At 45.1% G+C, this 18870-nt stretch overlaps 1 protein-coding gene across 10 annotated transcripts in view; it reads right to left on the reverse strand.

Annotated features, from left to right (window-relative positions):
• Positions 1-234: 234 nt before the first annotated feature.
• The window catches only part of LOC127938207 (band 4.1-like protein 2), a 59919-nt gene continuing 41283 nt past the window's right edge, over positions 235-18870 (reverse strand). The window contains exons 14-24 of one of the 10 annotated variants that reach the window (XM_052534657.1): positions 18529-18603; positions 18387-18416; positions 17684-17743; positions 15630-15788; positions 13215-13268; positions 11758-12309; positions 10799-10927; positions 10403-10501; positions 8702-8782; positions 2889-3000; positions 235-1159 (exon numbers count right to left, since the gene is read on the reverse strand). In XM_052534657.1, the coding sequence (XP_052390617.1) occupies positions 2896-3000; positions 8702-8782; positions 10403-10501; positions 10799-10927; positions 11758-12309; positions 13215-13268; positions 15630-15788; positions 17684-17743; positions 18387-18416; positions 18529-18603 (1344 nt within the window). In that variant the 3' untranslated portion in view covers positions 235-1159; positions 2889-2895. The remainder of the gene's footprint in view (positions 1160-2888; positions 3001-8701; positions 8783-10402; positions 10502-10798; positions 10928-11757; positions 12310-13214; positions 13269-15629; positions 15789-17683; positions 17744-18386; positions 18417-18528; positions 18604-18870) is intronic. The other 9 variants (XM_052534660.1, XM_052534658.1, XM_052534666.1 and 6 more) reach the window with 9 other exon arrangements.

The following is an 18870-nucleotide window of genomic DNA, read 5'->3' on the forward strand; positions in this document are numbered from 1 at the left end:
CAAAACACACACACACACACACACACACACACACACACACACTCACTCACTCACTCACTCACACACACACACACACACACACACACACACACACACACACACACACACACACACACACACACACACACACACACACACACACACACACACACACACACACACACACACACACACACACACACACACACACACACACACACACACACACACACTGAAGATCCATCAGACTCAGGATTATTAGAGAATAAAGCAACTTTAATTGTAAGAGTGTTACACAAAGGGTCGGGTGGGGCATAAAAACATGACGGATCATCCAAAGCTGCTTAAAAAACAGAACAGAGTCAATTCTACCATTAACTGCTATACACAGGGCTGATGGAGGAGAGAGAGAGAGAGAGAGAGAGAGAGAGAGCGCACAGGCCTCGCTCCACCTTTAAAATCATCAGCGCAGGCAGCTCAATCTCTTTTGTTCATTTAATCACAAGTATCTGAAACAGAGTGAAAATATTTAAAAGGGCACACGGAGCGACCTCCTCCAAAATCATCAGCTTTAAAACAGAAGAAAATACAGGTTTCTTCAAATATATCTCTGAATCTTGGTGCCAGAAAATGGCTGGAAATGAGAAGGTTCCCAAAGAGCTGCCTAGGGTTCATGTTGAATGGGGTGTTTGGCATTTGGTCTTGTTTCTGAGAGAGGTGAAGCTGCTCGTCCTCTCCTCGGGGGAACGTGTGTGTGTGTGTGTTTGACTGCATTGAGGAATGATTGGCTCTGCCATCCACCAATGAGAATCAGACAGTGCCACTGTCCAGTGCTGTGACATCAGGAAGCCCCACCCATCTTTAGCCCCGCCCCCATCGTCACCTTCATGCGCTCACAGGCTCCTCCTATTCTTATTATCACAAGGTGATTCATTACTCCTCATGAACTAGGAATGTGCATTACTAATTAACAATAAAAATAACATCGATCTGGTCTTCAGAAATGGTAAAGACCATCTTTTGAGGGAGAGAGATAAAAGGAAGACTAAAAAAATAAAAAGCTACAAATGTTAGCTAAGTGGTTGTGAAAGACAGAAGATGAAGATGTGTTTCTGTACAGGATCAGAGCCGGACGAAGGGATGACCTCTGACCTCTGGAGGAACGTGCTGGACTTCAGCTCTGTGAAAGAAGCCACAGTAAACCGTTACTATCCACATCTGCACAGCGTCAGGAGGGGAGCGGGGTAAGATGTGCCAGCCGTACTAAAGCTAAGAGAACACCGCTGAGACTAGCATCTCCTGAGCTACAGAGAGATGTGCTCTACAGGATAAACACGGTCACACGTATCAAGATGAGGAGTACGGATTACATTTAATAAAGTTGAACTATCAAGGTCTGGTCATCTAATCTGCTAATTTAGCACGATTAATTATTAAAAAAGCTGTTTCTGATGAATGTGATGCAGGATGATTCACTTCATATTTATTGAATTATAGTGTAAAATCAATACCAATTCTTCACGCAGTCAATGTTGTGCTACATTTTAGATGCAGTATTATCAAGTATTGTCGGTTTTGCTCAGTTTGACAAACAGAAGTGCTGGGCGTCTCTACACTCCAGAATATGGACCGCTGAGGGGGATTATTTACATTGTCATACAGCAGCCAGGATTAAATATTCAGATCATTACTGAAATATTAATATTTCATTGGCACATCTTACCCCAAAGTATCTGACACACTTTACCCCAGAGCTGGCATTTAATTAATAAACACTTCTAACTAATAATTTCCATAATTGTATTTTTTCAGCGAAGGTCACGCTGGAGACGTGACGGGGCTCATACGAGCACTAAAGCACTGCACCTGTTCACTATGAGGTCCTGGAACCAGCACTGCTGACGGACACATCAATCACGCCCCCTACACGGCACTCAGTCTGGGATACTTTCATTGTGCTATGAAAACCAACTCATTAAAACTGGCACACAGACGGAGGAAAGTCTGAACATTATCCACAGCAAATATCGAGTCTCTACCTCAAACCCTGTCCAAATCTTTACTCACACACATGCTAATAACTTTTAAACCAAAAAAACTTGAACTCCTCCTAGACTGTTACTCTGATATAAACAACACATCAGATCATTTTCAGACCAAAAATGTATGGAATTCAAGTTTAGTTAGAGAACACGCTGAAATGAACTCGAGGCTACTTCTGCTCAATGCTTTAGTGTATGGAGATCAAACTGAACAGTTTCAGCACACTACAGTTCTAAAATTCTGATGACATGCTGAAAAAATGATTCTGAGGCTGTATCTCTGCAAAGCATCGACATTTTGACAAAAACCTGTCAATTTCCCTTCACACTGACCTCACATCACTTTGATAACCTATTGCAATTAGTTCATATAACAATTGACTGGATTAATGACTTTTGCCATAATTGAGTGTAAACCTTGATTCATCAATAAATGTCTTGATTTTTGCAGTTGGTCTAATGTTCCTAGCCACACTTGCATGCCTCCTTAATTACCACTTGCAGCTATATTTATAATAAATAATTATATTTTAATAGGTAGCAGTGATTAGCAAAAACAATCACTACAGTACTGAGAGTTTTATATTACCAGGATGATGGAAGTTAGGGACTCAATATTATCATATAACACTACTACTAGATTGTTAATGGAGAGATCATACATGTCATTCAAAGGTGTGTGAGCATCCTCTAAAATAAGAGACAGAAGCAGATGAGTGGATGTGCACTGCTTTAACATGAGAAGCACACGGAGCAGACCCAGGACACAGAACAGAAAGAGACACACACAAAAGGAGAGATGAAAACTAGAAGAAGAAGAATCAGTTTCTGGCTGGAGGAGGAGGAGCCGGTCATCAAGAGCTTTACCTGTCCATCAGTCCTCGTCCTCGGCGAGCTCCGTCTCTTTGTGGACCACCACACGAGTGACAGACATGTCAGGGTGCTGCTCTTTGGCCTCCTTTATAGCCTGGGCCAACGCCTGAGCCCGCCCACAGTAAACCAACACAAACACACAAGATTTAAAGAAAAAAATGAACAACCCAACACAAGAACACACACAGATGATGGGAAACACACAAGCACGTGAACGACTGATGCTGGGACCTGCGTGAACGTCTCAGTCTATGAGGACGGCAAATATCAGACAGAAAGTGTGTGCATGTGTGTGTCACACGACACAGTTAGTCTGTGGATCGGAGGATCATGAGCTCCTCCACACTACAACCACAGCCGCACACTCACACTTACTCAACTTTAGGACTTTTGATTCAACACTGTACAGTATAAACCCAGTGAGAGACTGAATAAACACTAAGTTCACATAAACACAGTTTTCTCTGTTTTAAGTGAACCCCAAAAAAATAACAATTTCATATGTGTGAATATACTGGAGCAGTATAACCCTGCTGATGTCTGGATCATTAATGTGCAGTCTAACAACACAATGACTGCTCTAGTATTCTCACAACTTTAGGAGCATTATTCAAAATCAATGTAGATTTAATGTTTGTTTTTTTTACATTTAATTATTCATTATAAATTTCTCACTTGAATGCTGCTGTTAAATAGACTTACTGTACCAGAAAAATGTTAAGCACTGTTTATTTATCTTATGTTTGCCCTTTTCTTTATAATTGGAAATTTTTGCTCACATTTATAATTAACAATAAAATAAAGAGGAATCGCTCACCCCTATATTTCCCTAAATGGTTTGTCATTCTTTTTTCTTTTGCCTTGCAGGGCTATATGTGTTAAATTGAGAAATTAATGTGACTGTACTGCTCAGTAACTTGGAACATAACCTTCAAAACTAACATGAAAAATAATCATAAGTTTGTCGTAACCCCGGTTCTCTGAAACATCGAGTGGAGAGATCCACCTATGGGAAGGGCATCCGTACCTGACCTCTGCAGAAGCATCCAACTGCACCAAGTCTGGCTAGACAGACAGAAGCGGAAAGGCCCCGCCCCCTTACCTAGGGGTATAATAATGGCTGCAGCTCTGCTATTCTCCAGTAAGTATATTTGCTTCTCGTGTGGCAAGCGGGGCAAGCTGGTGGATCTCCCCACTCGATGTTTCAGAGAACCGGGGTTACGACAGTAACCTATTGTTCTCTTTCATCATATCATGTTCGAGATCCACCTATGGTAGAGACATGGACAGCTCCCCGATTGCCCAATACACTCACAGTGAGGTTCTGAAAGCCAGAGAAGGACGGTCACCCCAGAGAGGCGGTGCCTGACACGTCCCATACTCATGACCTGCAATACTGATGCACAATTGTGACAGCTGTGCATATGCAGCACATGAAAAATGTTAGCTTCACACACATGATAACCAATGTGCATATAAATGCATCCAGAAAAGGAATGTAAACACATGCTTAATGACAGGGACGTGCATGGCCAGCCGGCCCATTCACTCCTTCTTCATCACTTCCAACTGGGTTGCAGGGAAGGGCTAAGAAGACCCCACCCCTAAAACCGAATGTGCTACCGAGATACTGGTGACATCCAGGAGAAGCCCAACTGGAAGCGGAGCAGATGTACTTTAGCGACACTCCCCTAAACAAAGCCCAAGAGGTGGCCATGGCCCTAGTGGAATGAGCTCTGATGTCCCCTGGTGCCTGCATTCCCTTTGATTCATAAGCCAAAGCTATAGCATTCACAAGCCAATGTGAGAGGCGTTGCTTAGAAATACGATTCCCTCCATGAGGGGGTGCCCATGAAATAAAGAGCTGGTCGCTCTTCCGGAAAACACTGGTCCTGTTCATACATGTCCGTAAAGCACAGACGGGACACAGAGCATTTAACCTCTCATCCTCCTGGGAAGAAAAAGGTGCAGAGCCTCCAACACCATGGAGAGATCCCACTCAGGAACAGTTCTGCTGATGACTGGCAAGCGGCGCCGGGAACCCTTCATAAATCTGCGCATTAGAGGATGCTGCCCGACTGTTGAGCCCTCAAAGCCCACATGACAGGCTGAAATCACAGCCAAGTAGACCTTAATTGTGGAAAAAGACCTGCCTTTTTCCAAGAGGTTTTGGAGGAAACAAGATATCAGGAACTGAGCACTGATAAGATGTGAGATCACGCCCATCACACCACCCTTCAAACACTTGCCACTTACTGCCATACAAGGATCGCGTAGAAACGGCCCCGGCATCCTGTATAGTAGCAATCACACACGGCGAAAGCCCCAGTGCGCTTAGGTTCGTCCTCTCACGGGCCAAGCCCAAAGAGCCACCCTGTCCAGGTGTGGGTGATAAATCTCCCCGTTGGCTTGGGACAATAGGTCCGTGCGGGGGGGGGGTTGGTTATCACGGCTTGGCATATAACAGAGGGATTATCTCCGCCAGCCATGGTGCTTTGGGCCACCTGGGTGCTATCAGAATGAGAGACAGGCTCTGCTCTCTCGCCCTGGCCAGTGTAGAAATTATTAGGCACAGGGGAGGAAAGGCATACAGCAGCACTCTGGGCCATGGTTGGGCCAGTGCATCTACCCCGAGGGGCGCGCCCATGTCCTTTAGCGAGAGGAACATAGGACAATGGTAGTTTTCTCGCGAGGCGAATAGATCTATGGTTGCCTGTCCGAATCTCATCCATAACATATCCACTATGTGTGGGTGAAGGCGACAATCTACGTAGATTGGGTTTCCCCTTGATAGAAGATCCGCGCCTCTGTTTAGAATAGGGGTGCTCCGATCACGATCGGCCGATCGTTAATGCGGATCTCGTCAGTAAAGCAGTTAATTTCATCAGGTGCGTGATTTCACACAGAGCAGCTGTTACTACACAGAGCCATTGCTAATAGAGAAGATGCGCAAATCCACTTCATTTTCAGTGTTTATTGGTGCATCTTCTCCGTTAACAACGGCTCTGTGTAGTAACAGCTGCTCTATGTGAAATCACGCACCTGATGGAATTAACCGCTGATTAGAGAACCGGCTTTACTGACGAGATGCGCATTAACGATCGGCCGATCGTGATCAGAGCACCCCTAGTTTAGAAGGCCTAGAACATGAGTTGAGCGTAACGACAGGAAAACCCATCTGCTTCACACTAAAAGCTTGTAAGCTAGATCGTGAAGTTTCGACGAGCACACGCCACCCTGACGTTTGATATAAGCCACTGTCGTGGTTTTGTCGCAGCGAGCACATGATGAGCACATGATGTCCCTGCAAGCGAGGCAGAAAATGATTCAGAGCTTTCAATACGGCCATAAGCTCTAAATAATTTATGTGTGCTGAACGTAGCCTGCTCGGCCACAGACCGTTCACCGTTCTGCCCTCCTGGGTGGCGCCCCGGCCTGTTAAGGACGCATCTGTCATCACAACATTCCAGATCATAACCGTCCCCAGAGGGGTTCCCTGTGCATAAAAGTCTGCGCTCTACCAGTGGAGCAAGGCTGCCGAGCAGACGCGCGTCACTATTATAGAGCGGCAAAGGTCGTGCGTCGGGATGAAATGTAGTAACAAAACCCATTTCATAAACGCTCTCATTCTCAGGAGTCCCAGTGGTACATCCTGGATAGATGAAGCCATAAGACCCTGCAGCCTGAGGCATGTGCGATATTGTACTTTCGCCCCCTCTTTGAACTGCGACAGACAGTTCATTAGAGAGAGAACGCGCTCTTGGGAGAGACGCGCTCGCATGGAGACTTAGTTCAACTCCAAACCCAGGAAAATGACACTCTGACTGGGTGTAAAATTGCTCTTGCTCACATACACTTTGAACCCGAGAGATATGATTTGTGTGAGCACACGGCAGGTGTCCTGCAACACTTTCGCTTTCGATTCGGCTATGATGAGCCATTCATCTATGTATGTCAGAATCCTCAGACCTGACATTCTCATGGGTACTAAACCCGCCTCTGCACACAGACATAAACACCAGGGGCTTAGACTGAGCCAAAACGGCAGAACTGTGAATTCGTAACATGTGCCTTGGTAGGCGAAATGAAGAAACTTCCTGTGTGGCGGATAAATTCTTATTTGGAAGAAAGCATTTTTCAGGTCGACCGATGTGAACCTCTCCCAGTCGTTCTGTTTTATTGCATGGGCGAGCGAGCCATGAGTCAGTCCTGGGACAGGAAGAGAGTCCAAAGGGCGTGTGGCCCGTGAACGCGGACTCGATGTCCCCATCAACCGAACATCAGGCAGGCCGCTTACGTTTCGAGTTGATAGGGTTACATGGTCTTCCAGCCACGGCGGGAGTCGATTTTCCCTAGTGCTTAGCAGGCGGTGAGTTATTCTGCCGTGGTGGGGGTTTGTTGCGGGGCCTTTCCTTGCCCTGGTGAAAGTGTCGTCCCATGGCAGGAGTGTTAGGCAAACGTGCAGGGGGTGCCTGGCGTGGGGCCGCCTTCCTAGGATGACATAACTTGAAGGCCTCGTCCTCCTGCTTTTTGTCGTCACACCATTGTTGCATCAATGGGATGGCGGGGTTAATTCGTCCCAAATCTCCATCTGGTAAGCGGAGAGGAGAGACGAGACGTTCAGGGCCCTGACAGCCAAGGCCGAGGACTTGTATGCAGCCTGGTTAACTGAGGCAGAAAAACAGTCCATCTTGTTGGGCACGACCAGCTTAGGGGGAGCGAGCAGCCCGCCCCGAGCGGGGTTAAGGTGCCTGGCGATGGAAGGCTCGATAGCGGGTGGGGGGGTTGGGTCACCCATACCATGAGCTGCCATATCCTTTACTTCAAGGCCCGAAAGGCCGTGTTTGAAGTCGAGCGTGTCGCTCCAAGTGTGCCTCATATGCTTAGCGCACGCTGGAAGGACGGGGAAGAGTTGTGTCCTCGGACCGGGAGGAGGTCCCAACACTTTTCCGTCGTAAATATCCCTCTCCTGGTAGGTGGCACTCTGTGGAGCCGGCCACTCAATGTTGAGGAGAGCGGCCGCTCGCTCACACACTTACAGGAGGAAGGATTGAGGCAGGGCTGCGTGGCTGCTAGCCTGGGGAACCAGCCGGTTCGTCAGCGAACATGAGGTTGACCGCGAAGATGTCCTCTTTGGGGAATGCAGGATTGGGCTGGTCAGCCCAAACAAGTGAGGAGGAGCCCGGGGAGTCCCCCGGTAACGCGTCATCGTCACCGTGTCCCCCATCTGAGTCAGAAAAACCGTCCGGCGGAGGCTGATCAATCGATATGTCCTCCTTAAGACACGAAGGTGAGCAGCGTAATCCAACCAAACTGTGTCAATGCAGAGATTGCGAGAAGCGAATGTCAACTGGAGAATAGCAGAGGTGCTGCCATTATTATATCCCTAGGTAAGGGGGCGGGGCTTTACCTGGCATTGGCTGCGCGCCTCTGTCTGTCTAGCCAGACTTGGTGCAATTGGATGCTTCTTTCTATGCCCTTCCCATAGGTGGATCTCGAACACGAGATGATGAAAGAGAACCAAAGCAAGTATATGGACAAATATTTAAAAGGATTCAATAAAGTCAGAAGTGTCTGGGTTGACTGTTTGCTCTTCACAACAAACCCTGAGAAGATCATGTTGCAGGGAGCCATAAATAATGAGACACGCGACACATCCTTAAAGACACACCATTGGAAATGTGTCTCTCAGCGGTCAGACCAAAGAAACCTGCTACAACGTCCACAAGACGTCTGAGATGGACAATTACAGACTGAGGCTCAAATCAGAGTGTGCATCAATACAGACGACAGTCTTTGCATCTCACCTGATCGTGATCGATGTCAGAGTCTCCCGTGATGACGATGCGCTTCTCAATGCGAGTTTCTGACAGCCCGCCCTTTAGTGTCTGTCAATCATTAAAGAGACACAGACATGATGTACACACTGCACTGAACAGATACAGGACAACACGTTATTCACAATTTACCAGCGATTGCTGATTTTGATTTGATGTCTTTAAACAATGGTCCCAGATTACACTCACTTCTGGCATTAAAACAGAGAAAACAATTGAAGAGGACTGGCAGAGCTCTGCATCTATAACCCTTCACTTACCTGACATCACACATCCTGAACACGATCATCATCATCTCATAACCTCTCTTATCAGCACAAATACCACAACGTGTGTTGTGTGTGTTACCTTGGTGATGTGTGTGTGTGTGTGTGTTAAGGCTGTCAAAATTGCTCAGAAATGACGTTTGAATATTCCCTCTAAAAAAACACAAATATTCGAACTATTCAAACATCTGTTTGAATGTTGTCAATGACGCGCATTACATCAATTACAGGACAAGTTAATACAAGGTAGTCTATTTAAGTTTAAACATATATGACAATGTATTACCTACACAAAAACAAGGAATTCAACTAATGTCCAAGACTGCAGACCTCACGCTCTCTCACCCTCACGTTCTCTGCACATAACGGTTTAAATGAACAAACACATTTTCAGTGCTGATCAAGAGTTTTGTGCAAGCAATTTAAAGGTCGCGACTGTTGTCCCAAATATAGCATATAGGCTTCATTCAGTGATTGAAACAAATATTATTAATATTAATTGAATTTTTACAGTATATAGAACTGACATTGAATGCTCCGAGCGAGCTGTGCTGTGGTAAACATGGAACTTTTCCTTGACATGAAACGATAAATAATCAAACCTCGGATCCATTGCTTGACAGAACTCCCCGAAGCGTGCCCCATCCGCGATACCGATCGGTCTCATGTCCTTACAAATCAACGATATTAATTTATCCGTCTTGTCGTGTTGCAGACAAAGAGCTTGTGGCGGGCGATGCAAAGTAACGTTAAGCGTCAAGACGTGACTGTTTAGCTGGAGTTCCACACATTATGCCATGCTCATTTGGGTGCACATTTTTGAGATGTGACCTCATGTTGCTAGTGGTCGAATGGTATGCTAACTGTATCTTAAATAGCTTGCATACAACTTTATCTCGCGGGTCAATAATTTTACCCCACTTTCTCTGCTGGGGTCGATTTGGGCTCTGCACTTGCTGCCATCTTTCCATGAAGACGCGTCAACTTTCAGCAGTGATGCTGTGCCAGACAGTGCGACTCCTGTGACCTGTCCCTGAACCCTCAGGCGCGCTAGCACACCCATTCGCAAAGCAGACAACCACGCCTCTACTACCACCGCGTTTTCTTCCCACATTTTTTTTAAAATTCGAATATTAATTTTCACCTTCGAAATTCGTTTTTTTTTAAACTATTCGAATACATATTCGAATTTAGAATATACGTTTGCAGCCCTAGTGTGTGTGTGTGTGTGTGTGTGTGTGTGAGTTACCTTGGTGATGTGTGTGTGTGTGTGTGTGTTACCTTGGTGATGTGTGTGTGTGTGTGTGTTACCTTGGTGATGTGTGTGTGTGTGTGTTACCTTGGTGATGTGTGTGTGTGTGTGTTACCTTGGTGATGTGTGTGTGTGTGTGTGTGTGTGTGTTACCTTGGTGATGTGTGTGGTGGTGGTGGTGCAGAGTGATTCAGAGGTGATGGTTTGTGCAGTCATGAGCACGCCTGGCTCCCCTTCTCCATGACCATCCAGCTGTCAATCACAGAACAAACACAAACACTCTCACTCTCTGACGGAAACACAGCTGCGTGATTCTGCACTGATGCCAACAGCTTTAGTCAATCCTGGTGAAGGTGTCAAAATTATGAGCAGCTTGACAGGATACCAATCCAGGAAGCCTGACAGAAATGCTCATTTTAGATGTATATTTTAGAGGCTTCTGCATCTAAACTGAACCATATATATATGATTACAGATCCAGTGCAGTGACCCCTGACCTGAGCAAATGTTTCAGGTAAGAAACGTCACAGGATCACATGACCCTCTCACCTGCGCGGCCTCGTACGTGATGGTCTTGGTTTCCGTGTGCACGATGGGGACCTCCTTAGTGGATATCTCCGTCTTCTGAGCAGCAAACGTGTCTGAGATGGTAACCATCTCAGTCTTTACAACAGGAGGCTACAGAGAGACAGAGACCGTCAGTGTGAAGCACAGGTACAGGAGGTGTGCGGTCTGACGTCACACACACACACACACACACACACACACCACAGCTACACAGCTCAAAGAAACACCACTATAGACTACACGTCTTTGGTATAACACACGCAGCCTACAGACAAGAACCAAAAAGTTTCTAAATGTCCATGTGACCATACATCAGTGCAGCTCTGGTTTCGTGATCTTAGGCAGTGTTTACAGGACGACACACTCATGCAAAAGCACAGAAACACGCAGCGATGTGCTGATACGATATCAGATGTCAATATATTACGCTTTCATTTCTACCAATACTTCAGATGTGTGATATTTATCTGTGCATTCAAATCATTTCAGTGGCATTACTGAAGTTTCTGCTGCTTTATCTTTACTAGCAGAGAGAAGAATCAATGTAAACACACTTCTCATATCATCTGGATATCAATTATGCGACATAAAACATGCACAACAAAGCCTCGTGCAACGATACACAACACCCAGTGCACAAGATACAGGCCCTGCATGCATTGTGTTTATATGTGTGTGTGTGTGTGTGTGTGTGTGTGTGTGTGTGTAGTCGAGTAGGATGGAATATAAAATCAACTTAAAGACGAGGATGGAACGACAAACATTGAGGCGAACAAAGCTTTCTTTTATACTGCAATTGCTTAAAAAACTGTTGCTAGAGAGATGTTTCAGCTTTGCGCAGATAAAGCAGGATCTTCATCCAGGAAGGAGGAAGGAGAGGAAATGGAAGAGGAGAAGAGATGAGGGGAAGTATGGCCGTCTCAGCTCGGGATGTCAATTACCTCCGAACAACAAATAACCTGCGGCAGGTGCTCTGCTTCCACACGAGAGGCGCTGCCGTTCACAATGTGAGGCTCCTCCTCCTCCTCAGTGGGCGGGGCTTCAGCGTGGTGGGCGTGTCCATTGGGAGCTTCGTCTGGTGTGGCCAGCGGCTCGTCTGTATGCTCTTCCTCTTCAGGCAGCTCTGCTGGTTTCTCTTCCTCTGCAGAAAGGGCGGGTTCAGCTGATTCTGTGATTGGCTGTGACTCTATCTCAGAGGGCGGGGCTTGTTGAGTATGCTCCGCCTCCTGCTCCTCATCAGGCTCTTCTTTGATCTGTTGGGTGGAGATGCTCGTGCTGGGCGGCTGAGCGTGGTACTCCGCCTCCTCTTCACTATCACTGTCCGATGATAAACTCCTCTCCTCCTTGACCTCCGCAGCGCACTCCGTCTCCACGGGAACAGAGGCCTCAGGGGCGGGGCTTCTGGGTTTGACGACTTCCTCGATGACAACGGTCTCTTCCACGACCTCTATGACCTCTGGCTGGCCATTGACTTCAGGTTTGACCTCTGTGCTCTACACCAGACAAGCACACAAACACACACGAGGGATGGAGAGAAAAGCAAAAACATAAACCATGACCACAGAACAAAAACCGAAGGAAACAAACTTCCTGCAGACCTTAGTCGAAGTCAGTGTCTCTGACAAGGAGATGTTCAGTCTGCTCTGTGAGTGCAGTTTCACTGAAATATGTGATGCATGTGAGGCCTAAAGCGAGAGGAAACATAGCCGCGGCTCTCAGAAGTCGTGAACACAAACTACAACAAATATATTTTTTATATATTCAATAGCAAAAGTAAAAACCTAGGATTTGTATGACTTTCCAAAAGCTGAAAAATCTGAGAGATTGATTACTTTGCTCAAAAGTGATATTAGTCATATTTGCACCCCCTCTGCAGCAGTATTTACACTAGTTTTAACTAGATTTCTGTCATTGAAAGTCATTGTAATAAAACAAAGTACAGTGATGTACATGTTTAAGTATGAACCATCAAGTCTGCTGAAGGGTCTATTGCTGAAAACTGAAAACAATTCTTATTACTGCATTACATCCACATTCATCTCTCAATTAAATGAGTCTTGTAAAGAGGTTTCTATATTGGTGTCTGACTGAACACTGTACGTCTATCGCTCACAGCTCTGCTCTCACTGGTACTGAATCAAACATGGCATCTCCTCCGACTAAGGTCCAGAAACACCACACACACACACACACACATAATCAACAAGCAACACAACCAGAAAGAGAGAGATGGAGGAATGCATGGACAAACACACGGATGATCAATCTGGTGAAGGTGAGAGAAGAGGGCTGGAGTCGTGAGGTCTGCAATGGAAAAGGATGAGATGTGTGTGTGCAGTGTTAGGTGTGTGTTTGCTCAGGTGATGTTAGGTGTCGGCCGAGGGAGGACGATGACCACCTTGCTGGCGTCTCTGCTGTCCGTCCCGGGACGGGGAGGGGTTTCCTGTGGAACCTGAAGGTAATCATAGACACAGTCACTCAAACACACACACACACACACACGAGACGGCAGGTGTGAAGGGTCTGAGGACAGGACAGCACTGATCACGTAAACACACACACACACAACACAAGAAGTCTCACACACTCGACGGCAGCAGAGATGGAAATGACTGTTGTTAGTGAGAGCTTCTGAGCAGCCTGGTAATCAGATCTCATCATGTGTGTGTGATTCACTAACACTCTCACTGATGGACGTCTGAGCAACTCTCACATCTCACTCACACTGGGCCAGAGAACCAGTCAGATGTAGAAGAAATAATTACTCTTTACATTATTTATATCTACACACTACTGTTCAAAAGGTCTTTTTTAAATAATAATAATAATAATAATAAATATATATATATATATATATATATATATATATATATATATATATGTTAAGTGATAATGCTTAAAATTGATCCAGATGTGATAGTAAAGACAAAAAACAAATGCTTAAAAAAAACTATTCATCTGTGAATCCTGAAATGCATCAGTTTCTACAGAAATATTGTGCAGCACAACTGTGTTCAACATTGCTAATAATCAGAAATGTTTCCTGAGCAGTAAATCATCATATTATTCTGATTTCTGAAGATCATGTGACACTGAAGACTGGAGGAATGATGCTGAAAATACAGCGGAGCATCACAGAAATACAGTACACTTTAACACAGATTCACACAGAAAACAGCTGATTTACATTAGAATAATATTTCAAAGTTTTTGCTGTATTTTTTATTTTAATAAATTGCAGCTTTGGAGATCTTTAAAGACTTTTTCCAAAGAAAAAAAAAAAACGACCCTTACTGACCCCAAATGTTTGAACAGTAGTACATTATTTCTGTATGTCATTGTGCTTCGTCACACATCAGCGAGGGCTGGATCAATACCGGCTGCCAGATGTGAGCTTGGACTGTTTTAAAGCGGTGCAGACGTGTGTGGGCAGAGAATATAAAGCGGTTGCATGGAGACAGAGAGCCAGAGCAGAAGACAGAAGCAGTAAAGGCACCTCGGGCTGAGCTGAGACTTTACTGGCCTCTGCTGGAGCGGATGTGGTACTGCAGGAGTCAGCCAGCCCTGAGAAACATGCCTTACTCAGAGAGAGAGAGAGAGTAATGAAAGCACAGCCAAGGGCAAGACGAGGACAACAACAGACACAGAAACAGAAGAAACAAGAGACAGCGAGAGAAACACAAAGACACACACACACACACACACACACACACTGTAGGGAACAGCAGCATTTCAACATCAACAGAGCAGAGAGCATGCTTGTGAACAACAGTGTTTGTAAACAGTGACAGCATCGAGAATGTGAAATAAAATGCAAACCTCACTTACACACACACACACGACAAACATGTGCACTATAGTCTTTGGCAGAAGCTGATCATTTACACTGAAGAGCATCTTTAAAATGCATACAGATAAACAGAGCATGTGCACAGCTGAAAGAGACAGCAACTGAGATGAGCAAACAATGAGAGAAGCATTCTGCCAATCAGATTGAGAACTGCCCCGCCATTGGCTGGTGTAGAGGACAGGAGGCGTGTGTGTGTGAGTGTGTGTGTGTGTGTGTGAGACAGTTGGGATTATGGGTAGTCTTCTTAAATCTACTTGGACTCGGTGAAGTCAGTGTTTCTCAGTGACACCCGTCTGAGCAGCTCTCTAGTCATACTTCAGCGAGGACAGCACAAACGCTTGGCAAGATGGGGTTTCAAAACATAAAAACAGGAATAAAATCAGATTAAGCTTTTGTTTTACTCTAGTCTCGGTGTATTTGGAAAACCCTACAGCAGGTCGGGCGACCACTCACGGTTCATAGGAGTTTAACTCCATTCAGGAAAAATGTTTGCTAATTCAGACCAATTCGATCAGATTCACATTGAGATTCAACTGAATCATTCCAAATAATGATTGGATTCTGGGCTTTCGTAAGTGCATTCATATGATGTTAAAGCTTCTAATATGTATTCGGTAATTCAATGGGAAAACACATTCAAATGTGTAGCACCACAGGCTAATAGTGAAAATATTTTAGAGCTGAGGACATCTTGAAACTATTCCATATTCCATTTTTAAAGGCAGAAACAAATGGTTCACTATTCAAATATCCAAGTTTTAAGATTGATAGACATGAGTGAATCATTACACCCCTAATTCATCAAGATATAAGCACACAATTATGCAATTTATTCCCAACTGTCCCACTGAAAAACAGAGCGCAGTAAACCAGCTTCAGTAGAGGAGAGTGAGAAGGACAGGAAGTGCAGGACATGCAGAGCGTCTGAGGAGGCGTCCGAATCCCGAGCAGAAGCACACGTACCCCTTGAGTCTGCATGCGCAGGGTGGTGGCAGGACTGCCCGTCAGACGCTTGTCCCACTGACTGGGTCTGGGCTCGGGCGTAGCCTCCATAAAACTGCGCTTTAGCTCACTAATGCTAGCCTGATGCTTCAACACATCCTCCTGGGTCTTATCCAAGTCCTGATGGGCCACAGCACCAGAGAGAGGCAGGCAGGGGAGGACACAGGGACAAGCAACAACCAGCACATTAGTCACAGAGAGAGCAGAAGCACATCAGAGTCGAGCCTCACTGCTCTCCAGACACAGCCCAGCAGATGATGATGTTCAGACCTGGAGCCCTGAGCCCTGAGTGAAGACCCAGCGGATCTCTGATATTTACACTGTGTGCGGTCATGATGCTGCTAGGAAGCTCGCTAGATTCGGAAGAGCTTCTGGAACATCTCTCAATAACTTAGGACATCCAGCATTACGGTTTAGTGGTAATTTGACTGTAAAGAAAATGAGGTTGTGAGGGACAGAAATGCAGACTGTAAAGGCCCTGATACACGTGAGAACTGACATTCAGAACTAAATCTGGCTAGTTCATCTGAAGTTTGCTTCGGTTCGCCAGTGCAAGCTTCTGAACCAATGAAACTAACTCCAAACTAACTCTTAGCAAAGTAGGTATAACAGGATTTGTATATGTTGTACATTCAATTCAATTCAAGTGTATTTGTATAGGACTTTTTACAATACAAATCATTACAAAGCAACTTTACAGAAAATTACGTTTCTACAATATTTAGTAGTAGCTTATAAGTGGTGACTGTCAGTTTGTGCACGTTTGACAAGATCTTTCAGAAACATTAATACAAGATGTAGTCAGCATCCAGGTGTTCGTATTCCAGCTGATAAAACATCAAAGAACTTTTGTGGAAAGATGTATTTTAAGCAAAAGATTGTATAGGTGCTAAAATGATCTCAGGGCTTTTAAACAGTAGTCTATTGCTCTGACATACGTCTGTCCCTCACAGACTCATTTTCAGTTATATCCAATGAAATAACGTCTGCTCAAACCAGCGCATTCACAAGATTCATCCTGAAGATCAACCAGTCTTCCCTGGTAATGGTTTGATTCTGGTGAACCGGTGGGGTGACGAGTGTCAGGAGAGGGGTCAGAGGTCAGAGGTCAGTGTCTGTGGGGAGCAGTGAGGCAGGACTGGTTTACACACGGAGGACTGGAGCGGTCTCAGAGCCAAAGACACACCACTGCTGTGGAGACACCAGATATCATAGGGTCCTATTAGAGTGTGGAAATTCCAACATTTACTATTAATATTAATAATACTGATACTAATAATAATAGTACAAAATCCAATATTGGTCGACTTCTAATTAAATCTTATTTTTATTATAATCTGCTTTATATCGGCCCTGCCTGTCAAAAAAGAAGAAAAAAAAAACACTATATTGGCTGCAAAATGCCTATTCTACTAGTGTTTGGCGACAGTGATGACACACTTTAGCTCTCATCACTCACATTCAGGCCATGTTTTCCCTGCTAACCACTAATCGAATGCTCCAATCAGCTTGTTATGATGTGTCCGTCTCCGGGTCATGAGCCGGGTGTCTTTGGCACTGACAGGGTCACCCCGGGATGAGTTCATTCATTTAGTCACAAAATAAAATGTAAACAATCACCACAACCAAAGCAGAAAGTCACCTGACTTGTTAGGGAAGTACTATTAGTGATGTTATGAGAACCATTCCCACAAGTGTTAAAAACACCACGCATCAGGTCCATTCAGTTCAGCCACTCTAACATGCACACACACACACACACACACACGCACACACACACACACACACACACACATGCACACGCACACGCACACACGCACACGCACACGCACACACGCACACGCACACGCACACGCACACGCACACGCACACGCACACGCACACACACACACACACAAAGCCTGAGAGAGGAAGAGTGAGAGGCAGCCCAGGACAGTAGCCAGAGAGGGGACACATGTCCACCATCCATTATGCTTTTGCTTTCTTTCTTGATTTTTCTTTGATTACATACGAACCTCCAACATTAAATTGCTATGTCTGACATATATATTTTCCCCCTGCACTCTCAACTTGCTCTGTGGATCAAAAATGAGAACACATTTGAACAAAAATGATAAAAGACAGATAATGAGGTAATGAACTGGAGTCAAAACTGAAGAACAGCACTGATGAGGAGAGAATGATTACAGCACATGTACAGAGGGCTCCAGAAGTCTGAGAGCAGCGGTGGAAATGCTTCTAGTGTGCATTCTTATCCTTTAAAACTATTTTCATTGCTAATTATATTATCAGCATATCAAATTGAGTTCATTGTTGTAAGCTTTAATCTCGAATCTCATCTTAATGTGCTCTCAGACTTCTCCAGTTCTGTTCATATATGACACTGATTCTGGATCTGGATCAGGGTTCTTGGAAGTAACCAACCGAATCAGCATTTGATCACCAGTTCAGCCAATCAATCGCCAAATCTGGAGCCAGTTGATTACTCGCGAGAGCTCACTTGATTTGTGCCTCATTTGTAGTTGAAATAACAGAAAAAGCACAGGATAACCAGCACAAAAGCAAATAAAAACCAAAGTCACCACAGCAAAGAAAGTAAAGACTGCACATCATCAAACATCCATGATGCAAGAACCCCGTCAACTTTCAACTGGACAAAAACATGACATTAAACGAGACAGTCGATTACAGTTTGCATCTCAAACAAAAGTGAAAGACCTTTCTCTCAGGAGCGCCAGCACCATCCGTCTGCTCATGCCACCGGAGATAAAAGATGAAGATTAGTTCAGAACAACACCTCTGGACTGTGTGCTCATTATATGAATGTGATTACAGATGCATGCTGGGAAGGTTAGCAGACCTCAAAGGCCGTTTCAGAGCTGATGGACGTGGCTGCGTCCGCGTCTGGCTCCTGCACGACCTCCACCTGTGGACTCTGATTGGTGGAATAATGGACAACACAGTCTGAAAAGGTGAAATGGATGATGGGAAGGCCTGAATCCCCAATCAAAGTGATTTGGAGTGAGCCCTGAGCTCTGGGACAGGCTGGTCTGAGTGAGAGCATGCTTCTCTGACTCTTCACTTATAAAACACCTGAAGGATTAGAACCAACTCTGAGGCCAATCTATAATACCTGTACCTCTGCTGTTTAGTGTAAGACTAAAGCTCGGGTTCAGGTCTAATAGACGGGGGAAGAGTGTTT

Source organism: Carassius gibelio, chromosome A20 (genome assembly GCF_023724105.1).
Source record: "Carassius gibelio isolate Cgi1373 ecotype wild population from Czech Republic chromosome A20, carGib1.2-hapl.c, whole genome shotgun sequence".
Lineage (NCBI taxonomy): Eukaryota > Metazoa > Chordata > Actinopteri > Cypriniformes > Cyprinidae > Carassius > Carassius gibelio.